Source organism: Pristis pectinata, chromosome 8, assembly GCF_009764475.1.
Source record: "Pristis pectinata isolate sPriPec2 chromosome 8, sPriPec2.1.pri, whole genome shotgun sequence".
NCBI lineage: Eukaryota > Metazoa > Chordata > Chondrichthyes > Rhinopristiformes > Pristidae > Pristis > Pristis pectinata.
Genome location: NC_067412.1, coordinates 3,467,325 through 3,485,780, shown reverse-complemented (window position 1 = coordinate 3,485,780; position 18,456 = coordinate 3,467,325). Strand labels below are relative to the sequence as shown.

Below are 18,456 nucleotides of genomic sequence, written 5' to 3'. Positions count from 1 at the left end.
CGTGTCGAGGGCCTCAACCACAGACAGAGGATTCAGTGGGAATCCCCTCCCACCTCACATAGATAAACAGATCTAATGCACGTCACATGGACAGGTGCACGTCACACGGACAGGTGTACATCACAAGGACAGGTGTACGTCACACGGACAGGTGTACGTTACACAGACAGATCTATGTCACACGGAGAGGTGTATGGCACACGGACAGGTGTACGTCACACAGACAGGTGTACGTCACACAGACAGAGCTACATCACACAGAGAGGTGTATGTCACACGGACAGGTGTATGTCACACAGACAGATCTAGGTCACACAGACAGGTGTAATCACACAGACAGATCTGAGTCACATGAAGAGACGTATGTCACACGGACAGGTGTACGTCACTCAGACAGATCTACGTCACTTAGACAGGTGTACATCACACAGACAGGTGTACGTCACACAGACAGGTGTACGTCACACAGACAGATCTACATCACACAGACAGATCTATGTCACACAGACAGGTGTACGTCACACAGACAGATCTACGTCACACAGACAGACCTACATCACACAGACAGGTGTACGTCACACAGACAGATCTACGTCACACAGACAGGTGTACGTCACACAGACAGGTGTACGTGATGCAGACAAACATACGACATGCAGGCACACATACGTCATACAGGTAACCGTGCAGCGTACTGCGATTTTGACTGAACCATCAGCAGTGTTTTAAAACAATTGGAAACGTACCTTCTCGGAGTAGTTGGCTGCTTTTTCCATTTCAGCCAATAGGAGCTGAATATCGTCACTTTCGACAATACCTAAAACCAGAGCAGGAGAGCAGGTGTTGACGGACCTGGGGATTGGTTAACCCTCCTGTGCTGAAGGTGCAGACCCTCACTGGGCTACTGCCCTTCAGTCACCTCCACTGCGTGCCTGTGTGGTGCCTGTCTAGATGGTTGAAGACCATTTGCCACCTGGGGAGGGAGCCCCCGCCACTCCAGAGCCCCCGATCTTCTGCCACACCCGCTGCCAAGATCAGGAACCGGGAGCTGATCTCTCTCCCACCTTCCCCACCAGTGCAGTGGTGGTAACTGAGTGGATCCAGGTCCGAGATCACCACCCACGGGTCTACGTGACATGGACCACTCATGTAAACTCCCAGAGCCTGCTGCCTCTCCACTAAACTGTGCTGGCTGCCTGCCTGCCCTTCTCATTGACCCCACCGCAGGGAGGAACCCTCCCCCGTAAAGCTGTATACGGGGTTGACCGATCAGGGTCTGAGGGTGTGGATACTGCCCCTCAGGGGCTGCAGTGGTGGGATGGCTCTGTCAGCCGGTGATTGGTCAGTGGTTTATCACTGCCACACGTACCGAGATACAGCGAAAAGCTTTTGTTTGCGTGCCGTCCACACAGATGGTTCCGTACACAAGTATTTTGAGGTAGTACAAGGGGAAACAAAACAGAGTGCAGTTACAGAGAGAGTGCAGTGCAGGCAGACAATAAAGTGCAAGGTCATAATGAGGTAGATTGTGAGGTCAAGAGTCCATCTTATCGTACTAGGGGACCCTTCAATAGTCTTATAACAGTGGGATAGAAGCTGTCCTTGAGCCTGGTGGTACGTGCTTTCAGACTTTTGTATCTTCTGCCTGACGGGAGGGGGAGAAGAGAGAAAGTCCAGGGTGGGTGGGGTCTCTGATTATGCCGGCTGCTTTCCCGAGGCAGCGGGAGGTGTAGACAGAGTCCATGGGGGGGAGGCTGGCTTTAGAACACAGAACAGTACAGCACAGGAACAGGCCCTTCAGCCTGCGATGTTGTACCAAACTAATTAAACTAGTAATTAAATACCTAGCTAAACTAATCCCTTCTGCCTGAACATGGTCCATCTCCCTCCCCTCCCTGCACATCCATGCACCTAAGAGCCTCTTGAACCCCTCTATCGTACCTGCCTCCACCCCCACCCCTGGCAGCACATTCCAGGCACCCACCACCCTCTGTGTAAAAAACCTGCCCCGCACATCTCCTTTGAACTTTCCCCCTCTCACCTGAAATGCACGCCCTCTAGTATTAGCCACTTCAACCCTCGGAAAAAGATACCGGCTGAGTATTCTATCTGTGCCTCTCATAATTTTATAAGCTTCTATCAGGTCTCCCCTCAGCCTCTGATGCTCCAGAGAAAACAACCCAAGTTTGTCCAGCCTCTAAGTGATAGACTGTTTTCATGACGGACTGGCCTGTGTCCACAACTCTCTGCAGTTGCTTGCGGTCCCGGGCAGAGCAGTTGCTGTACCAAGCCGTGATGCATCTGGATAGGAGGGTACATCGATAAAAGTTGGTGAGTGTCAAAGGGGACATGCCGAACTTCCTTAGCCTTCTGAGGAAGTAGAGGCGCTGGTGAGCTTTCTTGGCCGTGGCGTCTGCGTGGTTGGACCAGGACAAATTGTTGGTGATATTTATGCCCAGGGACTTGAAGCTCTTGACCACCTCTGCTGTCACTTCTGGAACTGCACACATGGAACTCAAGGCCAAACTCTCCAAACTCAACGTGGGACGGAAGGTTGAATGTGCCCCACCCACCCCGACCCATGGAGACACAGAAGACGGCTGACGCTGGGATCTGGGGCAACAAACAACCTGCTGGGGGAACTCAGCGGGTCGAGCAGCATCTGTGGAGGGGGAAGGGACTGTCGGCGGCAGGGTCTCGACCCGAAACGTCGACAATTCCTTCCACCACCCCCACCCCCCCACAGACTCTGCCCGACCCGCTGAGTTGCCCCTGACCCAGCCTGGGTCCCATCGCTGGTTGACCCTTCAGTGACCTGTGGGGGGAACTGCAAAGCCCACCACCCCCCCCCAACGAGGGACGTGCAGTGAACGCAGGCCCCTCCAGGGTCACCTGCTGAGCCCCACTCCCCCTGTGCATGGGAAGAGCCCACTGGCTGACGGTGGTCGCCCTCGCCACCACCACCCCCCCTCGCTCACCCGTTTCCCGGAACCAGTGGAACCTGCCGTGACCAGAGCGTGCCAGCTCGCGCACCGCATCCGCCGTCTCGCGCGGCGAGGCGTATCGAGGCGGCGGAGGGCCCTCCAGCTCGGGGTCGATGCTGAAGAGGCAGGCGTGGAGCCGGAGGTCGCGACCCGCGCAGAGCTCGGCAACGTAGCTGGTGATGGTGACCTGCGGCCGAGAGAGAGGGGGGCAGAAGGTCAGATCAGGCCCCACACCGCGCAGCGCCCAGGCAAGGCCATTCAGCCCGCGTGCCTGCTCTGCCCCCCCCCACACAACATCACCGCTGTGCTTTGACCTCAGCACCACTCCTCTGCACCAATCAGGAGTTCTCGTAATATCTAAACACAGGAGCTGGAGCTACCGAGGCTGGTCCGCCACACTCAGTGCTCCCCCGACATCCCTCAACCCCTCCTGCCTCAAGAACAACGCAGGCAACCTCTTCACCCCCACCCACCCACATTACAACTGTCCGGCTTCCCGAAATCCACCCTGACGGAATTCCCGAATCAGAATTCCCAAAATCTGGAGTCCACAATTCTCTGCATCTGGGGCTCACATTTTCCCACATCTGGAGCGCACATCACTTCACATCTGGAGCACACAAATGCAACATCTGGATAAAAATCTCCACATCTGAAGATCATATTCTCCCACATCTGGATCCCACATTTTCCCACATCTGTATCCTCATTTCTCCACATCTGGAGCCCACATTTTCCCACAAATGGGGACCATGTTTCCCCACATCTGGAGCCCACATTACTTCATACCTGGAGCACACAATTGCTACATCTGGACCCAAAATTACCCACACCTGGAGCCCAGATTCCCCCACATCTGGAGCCATTTCGCCACATATGGAGCCCACATCTCCCCACACCTGGAACTCACATTTCCGCACATCTGCAGCCCACATTTCCCTACATCTGGAATCCATATTTTCCACATCTGGAACTCACAGCTCCCACATCTGGAGCCAACATTTCTCCACATCTGCACCATGCTTTGATCAAGAAGTTGAGGATCAGGCAAGCTTCACCAAGTGAGGAGCTTCCCCTGAGGTTCTCACCACTCTGCCCAACCCTGTTAAACCATGTCTAACCCTCCCAGTCCTGACTGGACGCTTCTCTGCTTCTCCCTCCACAGACACCGCCCGCCCTGACGAGCACTTCCTGCACTCTCTGTTTTTATCTCAGGTTTCCCAGTATCTGCAGCGTTTGTGCGGAAGGCCTACCATCGCCTGATCGGGAACTCCCGTGGTGAGGAGGTAGAGCCCACAGGGAGCCCCGAGCTCCGTCTGATCGTTCTCCATCGCAGCCTTCAGTGCAGCCAGTAGGTTCCGGCTGCCTCCACATTGCAGAGCCAGGCACCACCTGGGAGTAGGGCAGAGAGAGAGAGGGTCACCATACAGGACACAGCAGGCAGGAGGGACGAGGGACTGACCGGTCGAGGAGTGGGGGAGGGAGCAGCAGAGCAGAGGGCAGCTGCAGGAACTCACCTCCAGGCAGCCTGCAGGTTGGCGGGAGTGACGGGAACCAGGCCCGGCTGGTACTGTCTGACCTCGGAACCAAACCTGGGAGAAGGAGACGACCAGGATAACGGTCAACGTCCCAGCAAAGAACGGCAGCAACCCCCCCTCCCCCCCACCCCAGGCTCAACAACCCCCTCCCTCCCCCCTCCTCACCCCACCCCAGGCTCACCTACCCACTGAGGCTAAACAGGAGGGTCAGCAAGCCCAGGGCGTCTGGTAGGGGAGAGAGCGAGAGAGAGAGAGAGAGAAAGAGAGAGAGAGAGAGAGGTGGGGGGGAGAGGGAGAGAGAGGGAGGGAGCGAGAGACAGAGGGATAGAGAGAGAGAGGGAGGAAGGGAGGGAGGGAGGGAGAGGGAGAGAAAGAGAGATTTTGGGAATTCCCAAATCAGAATTCCCAAAATCTGGAGTCCACAATTCTCTGCATCTGGGGCTCACATTTTCCCACATCTGGAGCCCACATCACTTCACATCTGGAGCTCATATACCACCACATCTGGATCCCACGAGAGGGAGAGAGGGGGGAGGGAGAGGGAGGGAGGGAGGGGGGGAGAGAGAGAGAGAGGTGGGGGGGAGAGGGACAGAGAGGGAGAGAGAGGGAGGGAGGGGGAGAGAGAGAGGGAATGGGAGGAGAGGGTGAAGGAGGTGAGGAGGGGAGGGGGAGGGAGGGAGGGAGGGGGGAGAGAGAGAGAGAGATGTGGGGGGGGAGGGAGCGGGAGGGAGGGGGGAGAGAGAGAGAGGTGGGGGGGAGAGGGACAGAGGAAGAGAGAGGGAGGGAGGGAGGGGGGGAGAGAGAGAATGGGAGGAGAGGGTGAAGGAGGTGAGGAGGGGAGGGGGAGGGAGGGGACGGAGGAAAGGTAAGAGAGAGGGAAGGGGGGGAGTCCCACGCGGACTGCAATGGAGGAGGGAGCCGTGGTCTCAGGTGAATACCCCGTCACTCACGCTAAGAGATTGAAGGTCTCCTTGTTGGCCAGTTGTTGCTCGAGCAGCAGCCGCACACTGTGCTGCAGGTGGATGATGTGCCTGACGTTGTGGAGCGAGGTGTCCAACACCACGATCACCCTGTGGGGGCACAGATCACAGCGAACCGTCACACATCGCCAGGCCAACCGCGGTCGCTGGGGTCATGGCCCTGGGGTCGCTGGGCTCATTGCCCTGGGTCACTGCGTCATCGCCCTAGGTCACTGGGGTCACTGCCCCAGGTCACTAGGGTCACCACCCAAGGTCACTAGGGTCACGGCCCCAGTCCACCAGGGTCATTCCCCAGGTCACCACCCCGGTGTCATAGCCCGAGGGTTACTACCCTAGGGTCATTAGGGTCACTGCCCTGGGTCACTGCTCCATGGTCAACAGGGTCACCGCCCCAGGTTACTCGGGTCACTGCCATGGGTCACCACCCAAGATCATGGCCTGGTCACCAGGGTCACTCCCCAGATCACATCCCCAGGTCACTGGGGTCATGGTCCCAGGTCACCGCCCCAGGGTCACGGCCTGAGAGTTACTGCCCCAGTGTTTTTGGGGTCATGGCCCCAAGATCACTGGGGTCACAGCCCCAGGGTCATGGCCCCAGGTCACCGGGGTTAATCACTGACCTCTTCTCACAAAGGTTGCCCCACATCCTCCTGCTCCGGCTGGACAGCCACTCAGTCCTGTGTTCAAACCGGGTCATGGCTCGGGACAGGCGCTTCTGGGGAGAGTCCAAGGAACGCCGGTCAGTCGGAATGTCGGGTGGGGGGGGGGGGGGAGTGGGGTGGGGAGGAAGGAAAGAGAGGAGGAGGGAGGGAACGGGGAAGATGGTGGGACAGAGAGGTGAAGAGGGAGAGAGGGAACTGAAGGAGTGAGGGCAGGGAGGAGGAGAGTGAGTGGGAGGGTGTGTAGGCGAGCGGAGGGGTGACAATGGGGGTTGTGCCGGACCCTCACCTGATACTCGAACAGTTGGGGTGGGTCCACGTGCAGGTTTTTCACTGTGCCGTCATACCACTCCAGCTGCATCATGGCCTTCTGTGAACCAAACACGGCCCATCATATCCCGGTTACCCTCGCCAACCCCTCACCTTCCACCTCGCCGACCCCTCACCTTACATCCCGCCGACCCCTCACCTTCCGCCCTGCTGACCCCTCAATTTCCACCTCGCCGACCCCTCACCTTCCACCCCGCCGACCCCTCACCTTCCACCCCGCCGACCCCTCACCTTCCACCCCGCCGACTCCTCACCTTCTACCCTGCTGACCCCTCAATTTCCACCTCGCTGACCCCTCACCTTCCACCCCGCAGACTCCTCACCTTCCACCCGACCAACCCACCTTCCACCCCACTAACCCCTCACCTTTCACCCCACCGACCCCTCACCTTCCACCCCGTTGACACCCCACACCCACCCCGCTGACCCCTCACCTTTCACCCCACCGACCCACCTTCCACCCCACTGACCTGTCACCTTCCACCCAGCTGACCCCTGACGGGGCAACCCCTTCAGCTGACCTTCACCTCCACCTGGGAGCGAGAGGTCAGTGACCAGGAGCCGTGACCTCTGCTTCCACAGTCCAATCAAACACAGTGGTTGTGATGCTGCTCTGCTTGTTAAACCCCACCGGTCACCCTGACCCAGCTTGTAAACGATACACAGAGCAACAGCTTCACAAGCAAAGTTCATCTAATGATGTTGTTGGATCTCTCTGTGTAACACCAGCCTGAAACTCATGACTGTGTGGCCAGATTCTGCTCTAACTCCATCTACAAGTTTGCAGATGGTACCACCGTTGTAGGCCGTATCTCAAACAGCGATGAGTTGGAGTGCAGGAAGGAGATAGAGAGCTTAGTGACATGGTGTCATGACAACAACCTTTCCCTCAATGTCAGCAAAAGAGCTGGTCGTTAACTTCAGGAAAGGGGGCGGTGCACATGTTCCTGTCTACATCAATGGTGCTGAGGTCGAGAGGGTTGAGAGCTTCAAGTTCCTAGGAGTGAACATCACCAATAACCTGTCCTGGTCCAACCACGTAGACGCCATGGCCCAGAAAGCTCACCAACACCTCTACTTCCTCAGGAGGCTAGAGAAATTCGGCATGTCCCCGTCAACCCGCAACAATTTTTATTGATGCACCATAGAAAGCATCCTAATTGGATGCACCACGGCTTGGTATGACAACTGCTCTGCCCGAGACTGCAAGAAACTGCAGAGAGTTGTGGACACAGCCCAACACATCACGGAAACCAGCCTCCCCTCCATGGACTCTGTCTATACTTCTTGCTGCCTTGGTAAAGCAGCCAACATAATCAAAGACCACCCCCCACCCCAGACATTCACTCTTTTCCCCTCTCCCATCAGGCAGAAGATACAAAAGCCTGAAGGCACGTACCACCAGGCTCAAGGACAGCTTCTCTCCTGCTGTTATAAGAGTATTGAACAGTTTCCTAGTACAATAAGATGGACTCATGACCTCACAATCTACCTCGTTATGGCCTTGCACCTTATTGTCTGCCTGCACTGCACTTTCTCTGTGACTGTGACACTTTACTCTGCATTCTGTATTGTTTTACCCTGTACTACCTCGATGCCCTGTGTAATGAATTGATCTGTATGGACGGTTTACAAGTTTTTCACTGTACCTCGGTACAAGTGACAATAATAAACTAATTTACTAACTAACTTACCAATGGTAGGGCCCTGGGGGGTGCTGAAGAACGGAGGGACCTTGGTGTACAAATCCAAGGATCCCTGGAGATGGCAGGACAGGGATGTGAAGAACACATCTGAGATACGGTCCTTCATTAGCCAAAGAATGGAAGAGCGGGCAGGTCATGGTACAACTTCATAACCCTTGGTCGGGCCACAGGTGAGGGACAGTGAGCAGGTCCAGTCAGCACACCACAGGAAGAAGGAGACTGCACTGCAGAAGGTGCAGAGGAGATGTCCCAGGAGGTTGCTTGAGGTGGAGCCTTCCAGATATGAGGAGAGACCGGGTTTGTTTTCCTTGGAGTGATGGAGGACGAGGGGGGATCCGATCAAAATCATGAGGGAGATACTTGGAAATGATGCAGGAGTCTGAAAGTCCTGATGCCCAGACTCAGGAACAGCTCCTTCCCCACTGCTGTCAGACTCCTGAACCAACCACCTCTCTCACACCCCCCTCCTGCAGGTTCTCGAAGCCTTCGTTCCACCTCTTCTGTTACTGTCACGTCAGCATTTCTTCCTGCCCTGCCTCAGACTGCACTCCGCAATGGGACAGAACGTCCAGCCTCAGAGAGGGGAAGGTTGGGGGGGATAGGGGTGATGTGGCAGGGATTGGGGCTGGGCTCAGATCCAACCCCTGCCTCAACATCCATTTCTCCAACATCTGGTAACCCCACCTTCCCCACCCCCCCCCCAACTCCTTCCCTTATTCCTATGGCTCCCTTCCCCTGCCTTGATGAGCTGCCCATCTCCTCTCCTCTCCCCTCCCCCATCCTTTATTCCATGGTCCACTGCCCTCCCCTACCGGATTCCTTCTTCTTCAGCCCTTGGCCTCTTCTACGTATCACCTCTCAGCTTCTTACATCTTCTCCCCCTCCCCCACCCCCAATCAAAGACCCCACCCACCCGGGACATTCCCTCTTCTCTCCTCTTCCATCAGGCAGAAGATACAGGAGCCTGAGGGCACGAACCACCAGGCTCAAGGACAGCTTCTACCCCACGGTGATGACTATTGAACGGTTCCCTTATACGATGAGATGGACTCTGACCTCACGATCTACCTTGTTATGACCTTGCACCTTATTGCACTGCACTTTCTCTGTAGCTGTGACACTTTACTCTGTACTCTTATTGTTTTTACCTGTACTACCTCAATGCACTCTGTACTAACTCAATGTAACTGCACTGTGTAATGAATTGACCTGTACGATTGGTTTGTAAGACAAGTTTTTCACTGTACCTCAGTACAAGTGACAATAATAAACGAATACCTTCCCCCCTCACCTGGACTCACCTATTACCTGTCAGCTTGTGCACCTCCCCCTCCCCCCACCTACTTATTCTGGCTTCTGCCCTCTTCCTTTCCAGTCCTGATGAAGGGTCTCGACCTGAAACGTCGACTGTTTATTTCCCTCCATGGATGCTGCCTGAGCTGCTGAGTTCCTCCAGCATTGTGTGTGTATTGCTCAGACTGCACTCTGCACCACTCTATTCTGTGCTGCTCGCTGTACTTATCGTTGTATTTATTGTGACCGTGTACACTGTTCACTCTGTGAGCTTCACACGAGCGAGGAATTTCGTTGCACCCTGGTGTATGTGACAATAAACGAACCGGAATCAGGTAGACAATAAGAATCCTTTCCCTTCAACAGAAGTGTTTGAAACAGAGGGCACAGGTTCAGGGTGAGGGGGTAAAAGGATTCAAGGGGATCTGAGGGGGAATTTTTCTGCCCAGAGGGTGGTCAGAACTTGAAGCTCACTGCCTGAGGAGTGATGGAAGCAGAGACTCTCAAACAACATTGAAGAAGGGGTCCAAGCACACAGCTCCCTGAAAGTGGCTGCACAGGTTGATAGGGCAGTAAAGAAGGCGTGTGGCACACTTGCCCTTATTAGTTGAGGCACTGAGTTCAAGAGTCAGGAAGCTTTATAAAACTCTGGTTAGGCCACATCTGGAGTATTGCATTCAGTTCTGGTCACCTCATTACAGGAAGGATGTGGAGGTTTTGGAGAGGGTGTCACAGCGTCAAACAAAGAGCAAGATCGCAGAGAACCCAAATACAGAACCCCAGTATGAGACTGGAGTCAGGATGCTTCCTCAGAACCGAACGCAGGCAGCAACCAGGACGAATCTTGCCTCAGGGCTCTGAGGCAGAGTCCTGACACAGAAGCAGGACATCCTAGGAGAAACAGCCAAACCAGGAATGCTCTAGAGTTGCCAGCTCTAAGCAGCCAGGAGACAAAGTATACCCAAAAATTGACAAATACTCTGGCAACCAGTGCTAGTGACACCAGGGTTCTTATACTGGTCTCCTGATGGAACTCAGGTGTGTGTGTCATTATACAATTAGTAGTACATGGAAATCAGGTGCTGCACAACAAGGTACCATCAATGGGGCTGAATTGAAGACCAGCACTCAGGAACCATGACAGAGGGTGCAGAAGAGGTTCACCAGGATGCTGCCTGGATTAGAGGGCATGAGCTATAAGGAGAGGTTGGACAAACTTGGGTTATTTTCTCTGGAGCGTCAGAGACTGAGGAGAGACCTGATAGAGGTTTATAAGATTAGGAGAGGCACAGATAGAGTAGACAGCCGGTATATTTCTCCCAGGGTTGAAATGTCTAATACTAGAGGGCGTGCATTTAAGGTGAGAGGGGGAAAGTTCAAAGGAGATGTGTGGGGTAGAGAGAGCGGTGGGTGCCTGGAATGTGCTGCCAGGGGTGGGGGTGGAGGCAGATACAATTGAGGGGTTTAAGAGTCTCTTAGACAGGCCCATGGATGTGCAGGGAGGGGAGGGAGATGGACATTGTGTAGGCAGAAGGGACTAGGTGTATTAGTTCGGCCTGGCCTGGCCTGGCCTGTGCTGTACTGTCCTCTGTTCTAAGGTTCCTGTGTGTTCTGTTCTGGCTTCTTGTGTTCTGCGTGAGCACAAAACACCACGGGTGCAGCTTGAGTCTGGCCTCCCGAACGGTGTCCTCAGGAGGAACCGGATCAGTAAATTGTTGTCCTCTGAACCCCCAGGTTGGAAACCTCCCTGTTGCAATTCGGGGGAGCATTACCCTGGGGAGGGGCTGAAAATCCTAACAGGCAGGTCCTCGGTCCCCAGAAAGGAGCACAAAGTGAACTCCCCAGTGCCGATTTGCTGGAGTCTTGTGCACACAGCCACAGCCGGCCCGCTGAACAGGCGCGTCAGAGGCAGGCCCAGGGGTGCAGGACCCTGGGACTAGGGGGGTGGGTAAGGGGCTCAGGACAGGACAGCTTCCTTGTACTGGTGGATGAGGGTGCCTCAGGACAGGGGGACAGAGTCATAGAGTCACACAGCACGGAAACAAGGCCTTTCGGCCCAACTGGTCCATGCCGACCAAGATCCCCATCTCAGTTGGTCCCATTTGCCCGCGTTTGGCCCCTATCCCTCTAAACCTTTCCTACCCATGGACCCATCCAAGTACCTTTGAAATGTTGTTATTGTACCTGCCTCAACCACTCCCTCTGGCAGTTCGTTCCACACACCCACTACCCTCTGGGTGATGAAGTTGCCCCTCAGGTGCCTGTTAAATCTCTCCTCGCTCACCCCAAACCTGTGCCCTCTAGTTTTTGATTCCCTTACCCTGGGGGAAAAGACGAGTGCATTCACCTATCTCTACCCCTCATGATTTTATACACCTCTGTAAGATCGCCCCTCATTCTCCTACATTCCAAGGACAAAGACCTAGCCTGGCCGACCTCCCCCTATAACTCAGGCCCTTGAGTCCTGGGAACATCCTTGTGAATCTCCTCTGTGCTCTTTCCGGCTTAATGGTATCTTTCCTACAGCAGGGTGACCAAAACTGAACACAATACTCCAAGTGCAGCCTCACCAGCGTGGGATAGAGAGTGGGTGGAAGGTCCCTCATGGAGGGGGTGGGTGGAGACCTCCTTGGTGGACCGAGGGATGGAGGGCTGTGGTCAGGGAGGCAAAAGCTGCGAGATCCTGAGGCCAAGGACCAGGACAGGGATGTTGGGATCAGAGCCGGTCACTGAAGCTGCCGGGAGGTTGAACCTACCTGGTGCAGGGTGGAGGAGACGGTCTTGCGCAGAATGGGGACGAACTCCTCCAGCGGAGAGAAGGCGTTTGGCGCCAACACCTGGTACAGACCCAGCTTCCTGGCTGGAGGGACAGAGAGGGTCAGGGTGCACAGGAAGATCCAAGGTGGATGGGGTCAGGGGTAGGGTCATGGGGGGGGAGAGAGGGCATGGGGGGGCAGGGGTCACCAGAGGTAAGGGGTCATCGTGGAAATTGGGGGAGGGTCACTTGGAAAGGGATTTCTGGGGAGAAGGGAAGGGTCACCGGGGGATGGGGTCACTGAAGGGAAAGGTCACTGTGGGATAGGGTCAGTGAGAGGAAAGGTTCACAGGGGACAGGGTCACTGAGGGGAAAGGTCATGGGGATGAGGTCACTGAGGGGAAGGTCAGGGGGGAAAGGGTCACTGAAGATTAGGTCCGGGGGTGGGTGAGTAGGGGGAAAGGTCACTGGGTGGTCACAGGGTAAAGGGTCATGGGGAGGGTCAGAGGGGAAGGGTCAAGGGGTGAAAGGTCACGGGATAAAGGGATGAGAATGGCGGACAGGAGCCGAGAGGCGGCGGCACCTTTCAGACCGTTCTCCTTCAGCCACTCGGCCGAGGTCCTGGGCAGGAAGCTGGGGGTCTCGACGGACAGCGGCCCCTCGTGGTTGGGGGGGCACGGCAGGAACCCAGCAGGCGGCATTCCGGCAACTTCCGTCGACACCTGGGTGGGCCCAGCAGGGGGAGAGGAGTCAGAGGTCACTGCAGGTCGGAGGTCAGCAGCACTCCTGCTCTCTGGACACACCCCAGCACCACTCCCCCCCCCCCATAACCCTTCACCCTACCCTGTTCCCTCCCCCATTACCCACCCACCTCCCCCTCCCCTCACCGACCCCCTCCCCTTCCCACCCACTCCCCCCCCTCCCCCTCCCCTCACCGACCCCCTCCCCTTCCCTTCCCACCCACTCCCCCCCTCCCCCTCCCCTCACCGACCCCCTCCCCTTCCCTTCCCACCCACTCCCACACCGCCCCCTCTCCCCTCCCCATCCACCCCCTTCCCACTCTCCCTTCCTCCCTTCACCAGCCCCACCCACTCCCCCTCCTCACCATCTACACCCCCACCTCCCCCTCCCTCCCCACCCCCTCCTCACCACCCAGATCCCCTCCTCCCCCCCTTCCCTACTCACACCCCCACCTCCCCCTCCCCACCCACTTCCCCTCCTCCCCATTCCCCCTCCCCCACTCTCCCCCTCACCACCCAGACCCCCTCCTCCCCAGTCCCCCCACCCCTTGCATCAACTGCAGAAACGCCCCCAATCCAGTCCCCACCCACAGCCTTCACCCCCCCCCCCACCATGGACAGCGAGCCCTGGTTCCCCATCCGCCCCCAGACTCTCCGCTCCCACCGCAGGCTCAGAATACGGGGCACAGACAGGCCCCGCCCCCAGTGACAGCCCCCATGACAGCCCCCCGGTGACAGGCCCCGCCCCCAGTGACAGGCCCCGCCCCCGGTGACCGTACCTCCTTCAGGAAGGCACCGAGTGCGTCCCCGACCAGGCCGCTCCGCAGCTCGGACACTCGCTCCAACACCTCGCCCGCTCGCTCCAACTCCCTGACCAAGGCTTCCATGTCACTGCCCCAACAGGTCTACAGACAGGACACACAGAGAGGGCGGTCACTCACACCCTCCCCTCACACTCGCACAACTCCCAGTTACTTCCAGACCCCAACACACGGCTGCATTTACAGAGCGCCTTTAGAGTCCAAATGGGAGCTTCGTGATCGGATATTGTCATCGAGACAAACACAGCCCAGCGCATCACAGAAACCAGCCTCCCCTCCATGGACTGTCTATACCTCTCGCTGCCTCGGTAAAGCAGCCAACATAATCAAAGACCCCACCCACCAGGGACATTGGTATTGGTTTATTATTGTCACTTGTACCGAGGTACAGTGAAAAACTTGTCTTGCATCCTATCGTACAGATCAATTCATTACACAGTGCAGTTACATTGGGTTAGTACAGAGTGCATTGAGGTAGTACAGATAAAAACAATAACAGTACAGAGTAAAGTGTCCCAGCTACAGAGAAAGTGCAGTGCAATAAGGTGCAAGGTCACAACAAGATAGATCGTGAGGTCAGAGTCCATCCCATCATATAAGGGAACCATTCAATAGTCTTATCACAGTGGGGTAGAAGCTGTCCCTGAGCCTGGTGGTACGTGCCCTCAGGCTCCTGTATCTTCTGCCTGATGGGAGAGGAGAGAACAGAGAATGACCCGGGTGGGTGGGGTCTTTGATTATGCTGGCTGCTTCACCAAGGCAGCGAGAGGTAAAGATAGTCCATGGAGGGGAGGCTGGTTTCCGTGATGCGCTGGGCTGTGTCCACAACTCTCTGCAGTTTGTTGCAGTCCTGGGCAGAGCAGTTGCTGTACCAAGCCGTGATGCATCCAGATAGGATGCTTTCTATGGTGCATCAATAAAAGCTGGTGTGTGTCAAAGGGGACGTACCGAATTTTATTAGCCTCCTGAGAAAGTAGAGGTGCTGGTGAGCTTTCTTGGCCGTGGCACCTATGTGATTTGACCAGGACAGGCTGTTGGTGATGTTCACTCCCAGGAACTTGAAACTCTTCTCCCCCCTCCCATCGGGCAGAAGATACAAAACCCTGAAAGCACGTACCACCAGGCTCAGGGACAGCTTCTATCCCACTATTATAAGACTATTGAACGGTTCCCTAGTACGATAAGATGGACTCCTTACCTCACAATCTACCTCGTTATGACCTTGCAACTTACCGTCTACTATTGAACTGACCTCTTGTACGACGAGATGGATGCTTGACCTCACAATCTACCTGGTCATGTCCATTGCACCTTATTGTCTGCCTGCACTGCACTTTCTCTGTAAGTGTAACACTTTACTCTGTATTCTGTTATTGTTTTACCCTGTACTACCTCAATGCACTGTGTAATGGTACAATCGGTTTGCAAGACAAGTTTTTCACTGTACCTCAGTACAAGTGACAATAATAAACCAATACCAATTCCAGATATCAGGACAGGTAAACGGAAGAGGCCGGTTTTAAAGAGCGTCGTGAAGCAGGAGAGGGGTGCAGGGAGAGAATTCCAGTGTTCGGGAATGGCCGCAGTGGGGGTGGGGGCAACTGTATCCCAAGGAGACGAGAGTGGTGTGGTTCTGGAGGGGGTGCCGGAGGATGAGGAGAGAGCAAGTCCAGGACAACAGGTTCCCATCTCCCTCCGAACCTTTTCCCTCCCTCCCTCCCTCCAGCTCCACAACCCTCTGCCCTCCCCCTCCCACCAGCTGTGCTCTTCCCACCCCCCTCCCTCCCTCCTGCCCCACTCTCCAGTCCTTGGGAGGACCTCCCCTCCCGAAGGGGTCTCTGACTGGGGGGGGGGGGTCTCCGTCTCAGGAGTGGAGAAATTTCTGCAGGGCGAGGCCAGTGAATCCTGGAATTCTCGGAGTTTATTCAAGGAGGGGTTGGATAGATCTCTGGATACTGGGGGGATCGAGGGACGTAAGACATAGGAGCAGAATTAGGCCATTCGGCCCATCAAGTCTGCTCCGCCATTCAATCATGGCTGATTTTTATTTTCTCAACCCCATTGTCCCCGTAACCCTAAACCCCCTCACCAATGAAGAAAGAATCCCACAGACTCACCACCCTCTGGCTGAAGAACTTCCTCCTCATCTCAGTTTTAAAGGGATATCCCTTTATTCTGAGGCTGTGCCCTCGGATCCCGGACTCTCCCACTGAAGGAAACATCCTCTCCACGTCCACTCTGCCCAGGCCTTCCAATATTCGGGAGGTTTCAATGAGATCCCCCCTCATCCTTCTAAGCTCCAGCGAGTACAGGCGCAGAGACATCACACACCCCTCGCATGTTAACCCTTTCATTCCCAGGATCATTCCTGTGAACCTCCTCTGGACCCTCTCCATGGCCAGCACATCCTTCCTTAGATACGGGGCCCAAAATTGCTCACAATATTCCATATGCTGTCTGACCAACGCCTTATAAAGCCTCAGCACTTTGGCAGTACTTTGCTTATGCTAGTGTAGCGGTTAGCGTGACGCTATTACAGTGCCAGCGACCCGGGTTCAATTCTGGCCGCTGTCTGTAAGGAGTTTGTACGTTCTCCCCATGTCTGCGGGGTTTCCTCCGGGTGCTCCGGTTTCCTCCCACATTCCAAAGACGTACGGGTTAGGAGGTTGTGGGCATGCTATGTTGGCGCCGGAAGCGTGGCGACACTTGCGGGCTGCCCCCAGAACACTCTACACAAAAGATGCATTTCACTGTGTGTTTCCATGTACATGTGACTAATAAAGAGATCTTATCTTATCTCTATTGTGTTCCAGTCCCCTCTCCCCTGGGGATAGTGCAGGAAAGTGACTGGAGGTAGATCAGCTGCGACCTTGTAGAACGGTGGAAGGGTCTCGAGGGGCTGAATGGCCTTGTACTGCTCCCATCCCATTTGTCTTCCCTTCGTGACTCCAGTTAAGCTGCCTCTCGGAATATCCTCTCGGAATATCCGTCAGTAGCAGGCAAATTCGAATTGAGTTCAGGGCTTGGGAACTCAGCGGGTCGGGCGGCATCTGTGGAGGGAGATGGACAGTTGACGTTTCAAGTCGAGACCCTTCATCTGGATACGAAGGGTCTTGACCCGAAACGTCGACTGTCCATCTCCCTCCACAGACGCTGCCTGACCCGCTGAGTTCCTCCAGCATCTTGTGTGTGTTGCTCCAGATTTCCAGCATCTGCAGTCTCCCTGTGTCTCTGCAGGGCTTGGGAGTCCTGCTCCAATCATTCAGAGAACCTCACAGCAGAGGAGGAGCCTATTTGGCCCATTCTGAATCTACTAGCCCACCAATTAGCCCAGTGGCTGTGTCCTATGTAATTCCCCCCTCAGAAGCTTCTCTGTGTGTCTGCTCCCACAGCTCGGGCTGCGGGTTCTGGGTCACACCCTTCGACACGGAAAAGTGACCCCCTCACCTCTCCCCAACCATCTTACGCCCCTGCCCTCTGCTTCCCAACCCTCCGGCCTGTGGAAGTAACAGTGGGCAGCGAGAGAAACCACGGGAGGACCTCAGCGGGTCGAGCAGCATCTGTGGGGGCGGGGAGGGGTCTCGGCTCCTGACCCTGCACCAGGACTGAGTGTGTGTGGGGGGGGGGGGGGGGGGAGACAGTGTTATAGAGGTGAGGGGGAGGGGTGAGGCAGGGATGGAGGGTGAGAGGTGGATACAGGTGAGGACGGAGATGATGGGCAGATGAAGCTCAGCTGTGGGAGGGGGAAGCAATCGCCTTGTTTTCTCCATCAAACCCCAATTCATCAGCCCAACACATCAAGCGCACATCCCTCCCCACCATCGGGAGTATCTACAGCAGGCGCTGCCTCAAGAAGGCAACATCCATCATCGAAGATCCCCACCATCCGGGCCGTGCCATCTTCTCGCAGCTACCATCGGGCAGGAGGTACAGAAGCCTGAAGTCCCCACACCACCGGGTTCAGGAACAGCTACGTTCCTTCAACCATTCAGTTCTTGAACCAACCAGCACAACCCTAATCACTACCTCAGTACAGCAACACTGGGACCACTTTGCACTTCAAAGGACTTTGATTTTTCCGTTCTGTGTTCCTTCTTGTAAACATTGTGTTTAATTTATGTTTTTCTTGTGAATGCTGCTTATCTGATGCTGTGTCTGTGATGCTGCTGCAGGTAAGTTTTTCATTGCACCCGTGCACACGTGGACTTGTGCAGATGACAATGACCTCGACTTTACATGAATCTGAATATCTCCATTAACTCTCCTCTCAACCCTCCCTGTTCCAAGAACAGCCCAGCTTCCCCAACAAACCCCGATGCAAGGTCACTGAGCCAGATGGTGTTTCTCTCTCCGTGGAGGCTGCCTGACCAGCCGATCATTTTAAACAGAACACTACAGCACAGTACAGGCCCTTTGGCCCACAATGTTGTGCCGACATTTTATCTTGCTCTAAGATCTATCTAACCCTTCCCTCCCACATAGCCCCCCATTTCTCTATCATTCACGTGTCTATCTAAGAGTCTCTTAAATGTCCCTAATGTATCTGCCCCCACAAACTCTGTCAGCAGTGCGATCCACGCACCCACCACTCTCTGTGTAAAAAAAAAACATACCCCTGACATCCCCTTTATACCTTCCTCCAATCACCTT

At 55.4% G+C, this 18,456-nt stretch overlaps 1 protein-coding gene across 1 annotated transcript in view; it reads right to left on the bottom strand.

Annotated features, from left to right (window-relative positions):
• Positions 1-18,456, bottom strand: part of vwa3a (von Willebrand factor A domain containing 3A) — a 66,433-nt gene that overhangs the window by 28,000 nt on the left and 19,977 nt on the right. The window contains exons 12-21 of the mRNA XM_052022501.1: positions 13,765-13,890; positions 12,829-12,967; positions 12,247-12,350; positions 6,451-6,531; positions 6,123-6,217; positions 5,473-5,592; positions 4,502-4,576; positions 4,238-4,376; positions 2,979-3,171; positions 747-817 (exon numbers count right to left, since the gene is read on the bottom strand). Coding sequence (XP_051878461.1) covers positions 747-817; positions 2,979-3,171; positions 4,238-4,376; positions 4,502-4,576; positions 5,473-5,592; positions 6,123-6,217; positions 6,451-6,531; positions 12,247-12,350; positions 12,829-12,967; positions 13,765-13,890 — 1,143 coding nt within the window. The remainder of the gene's footprint in view (positions 1-746; positions 818-2,978; positions 3,172-4,237; positions 4,377-4,501; positions 4,577-5,472; positions 5,593-6,122; positions 6,218-6,450; positions 6,532-12,246; positions 12,351-12,828; positions 12,968-13,764; positions 13,891-18,456) is intronic.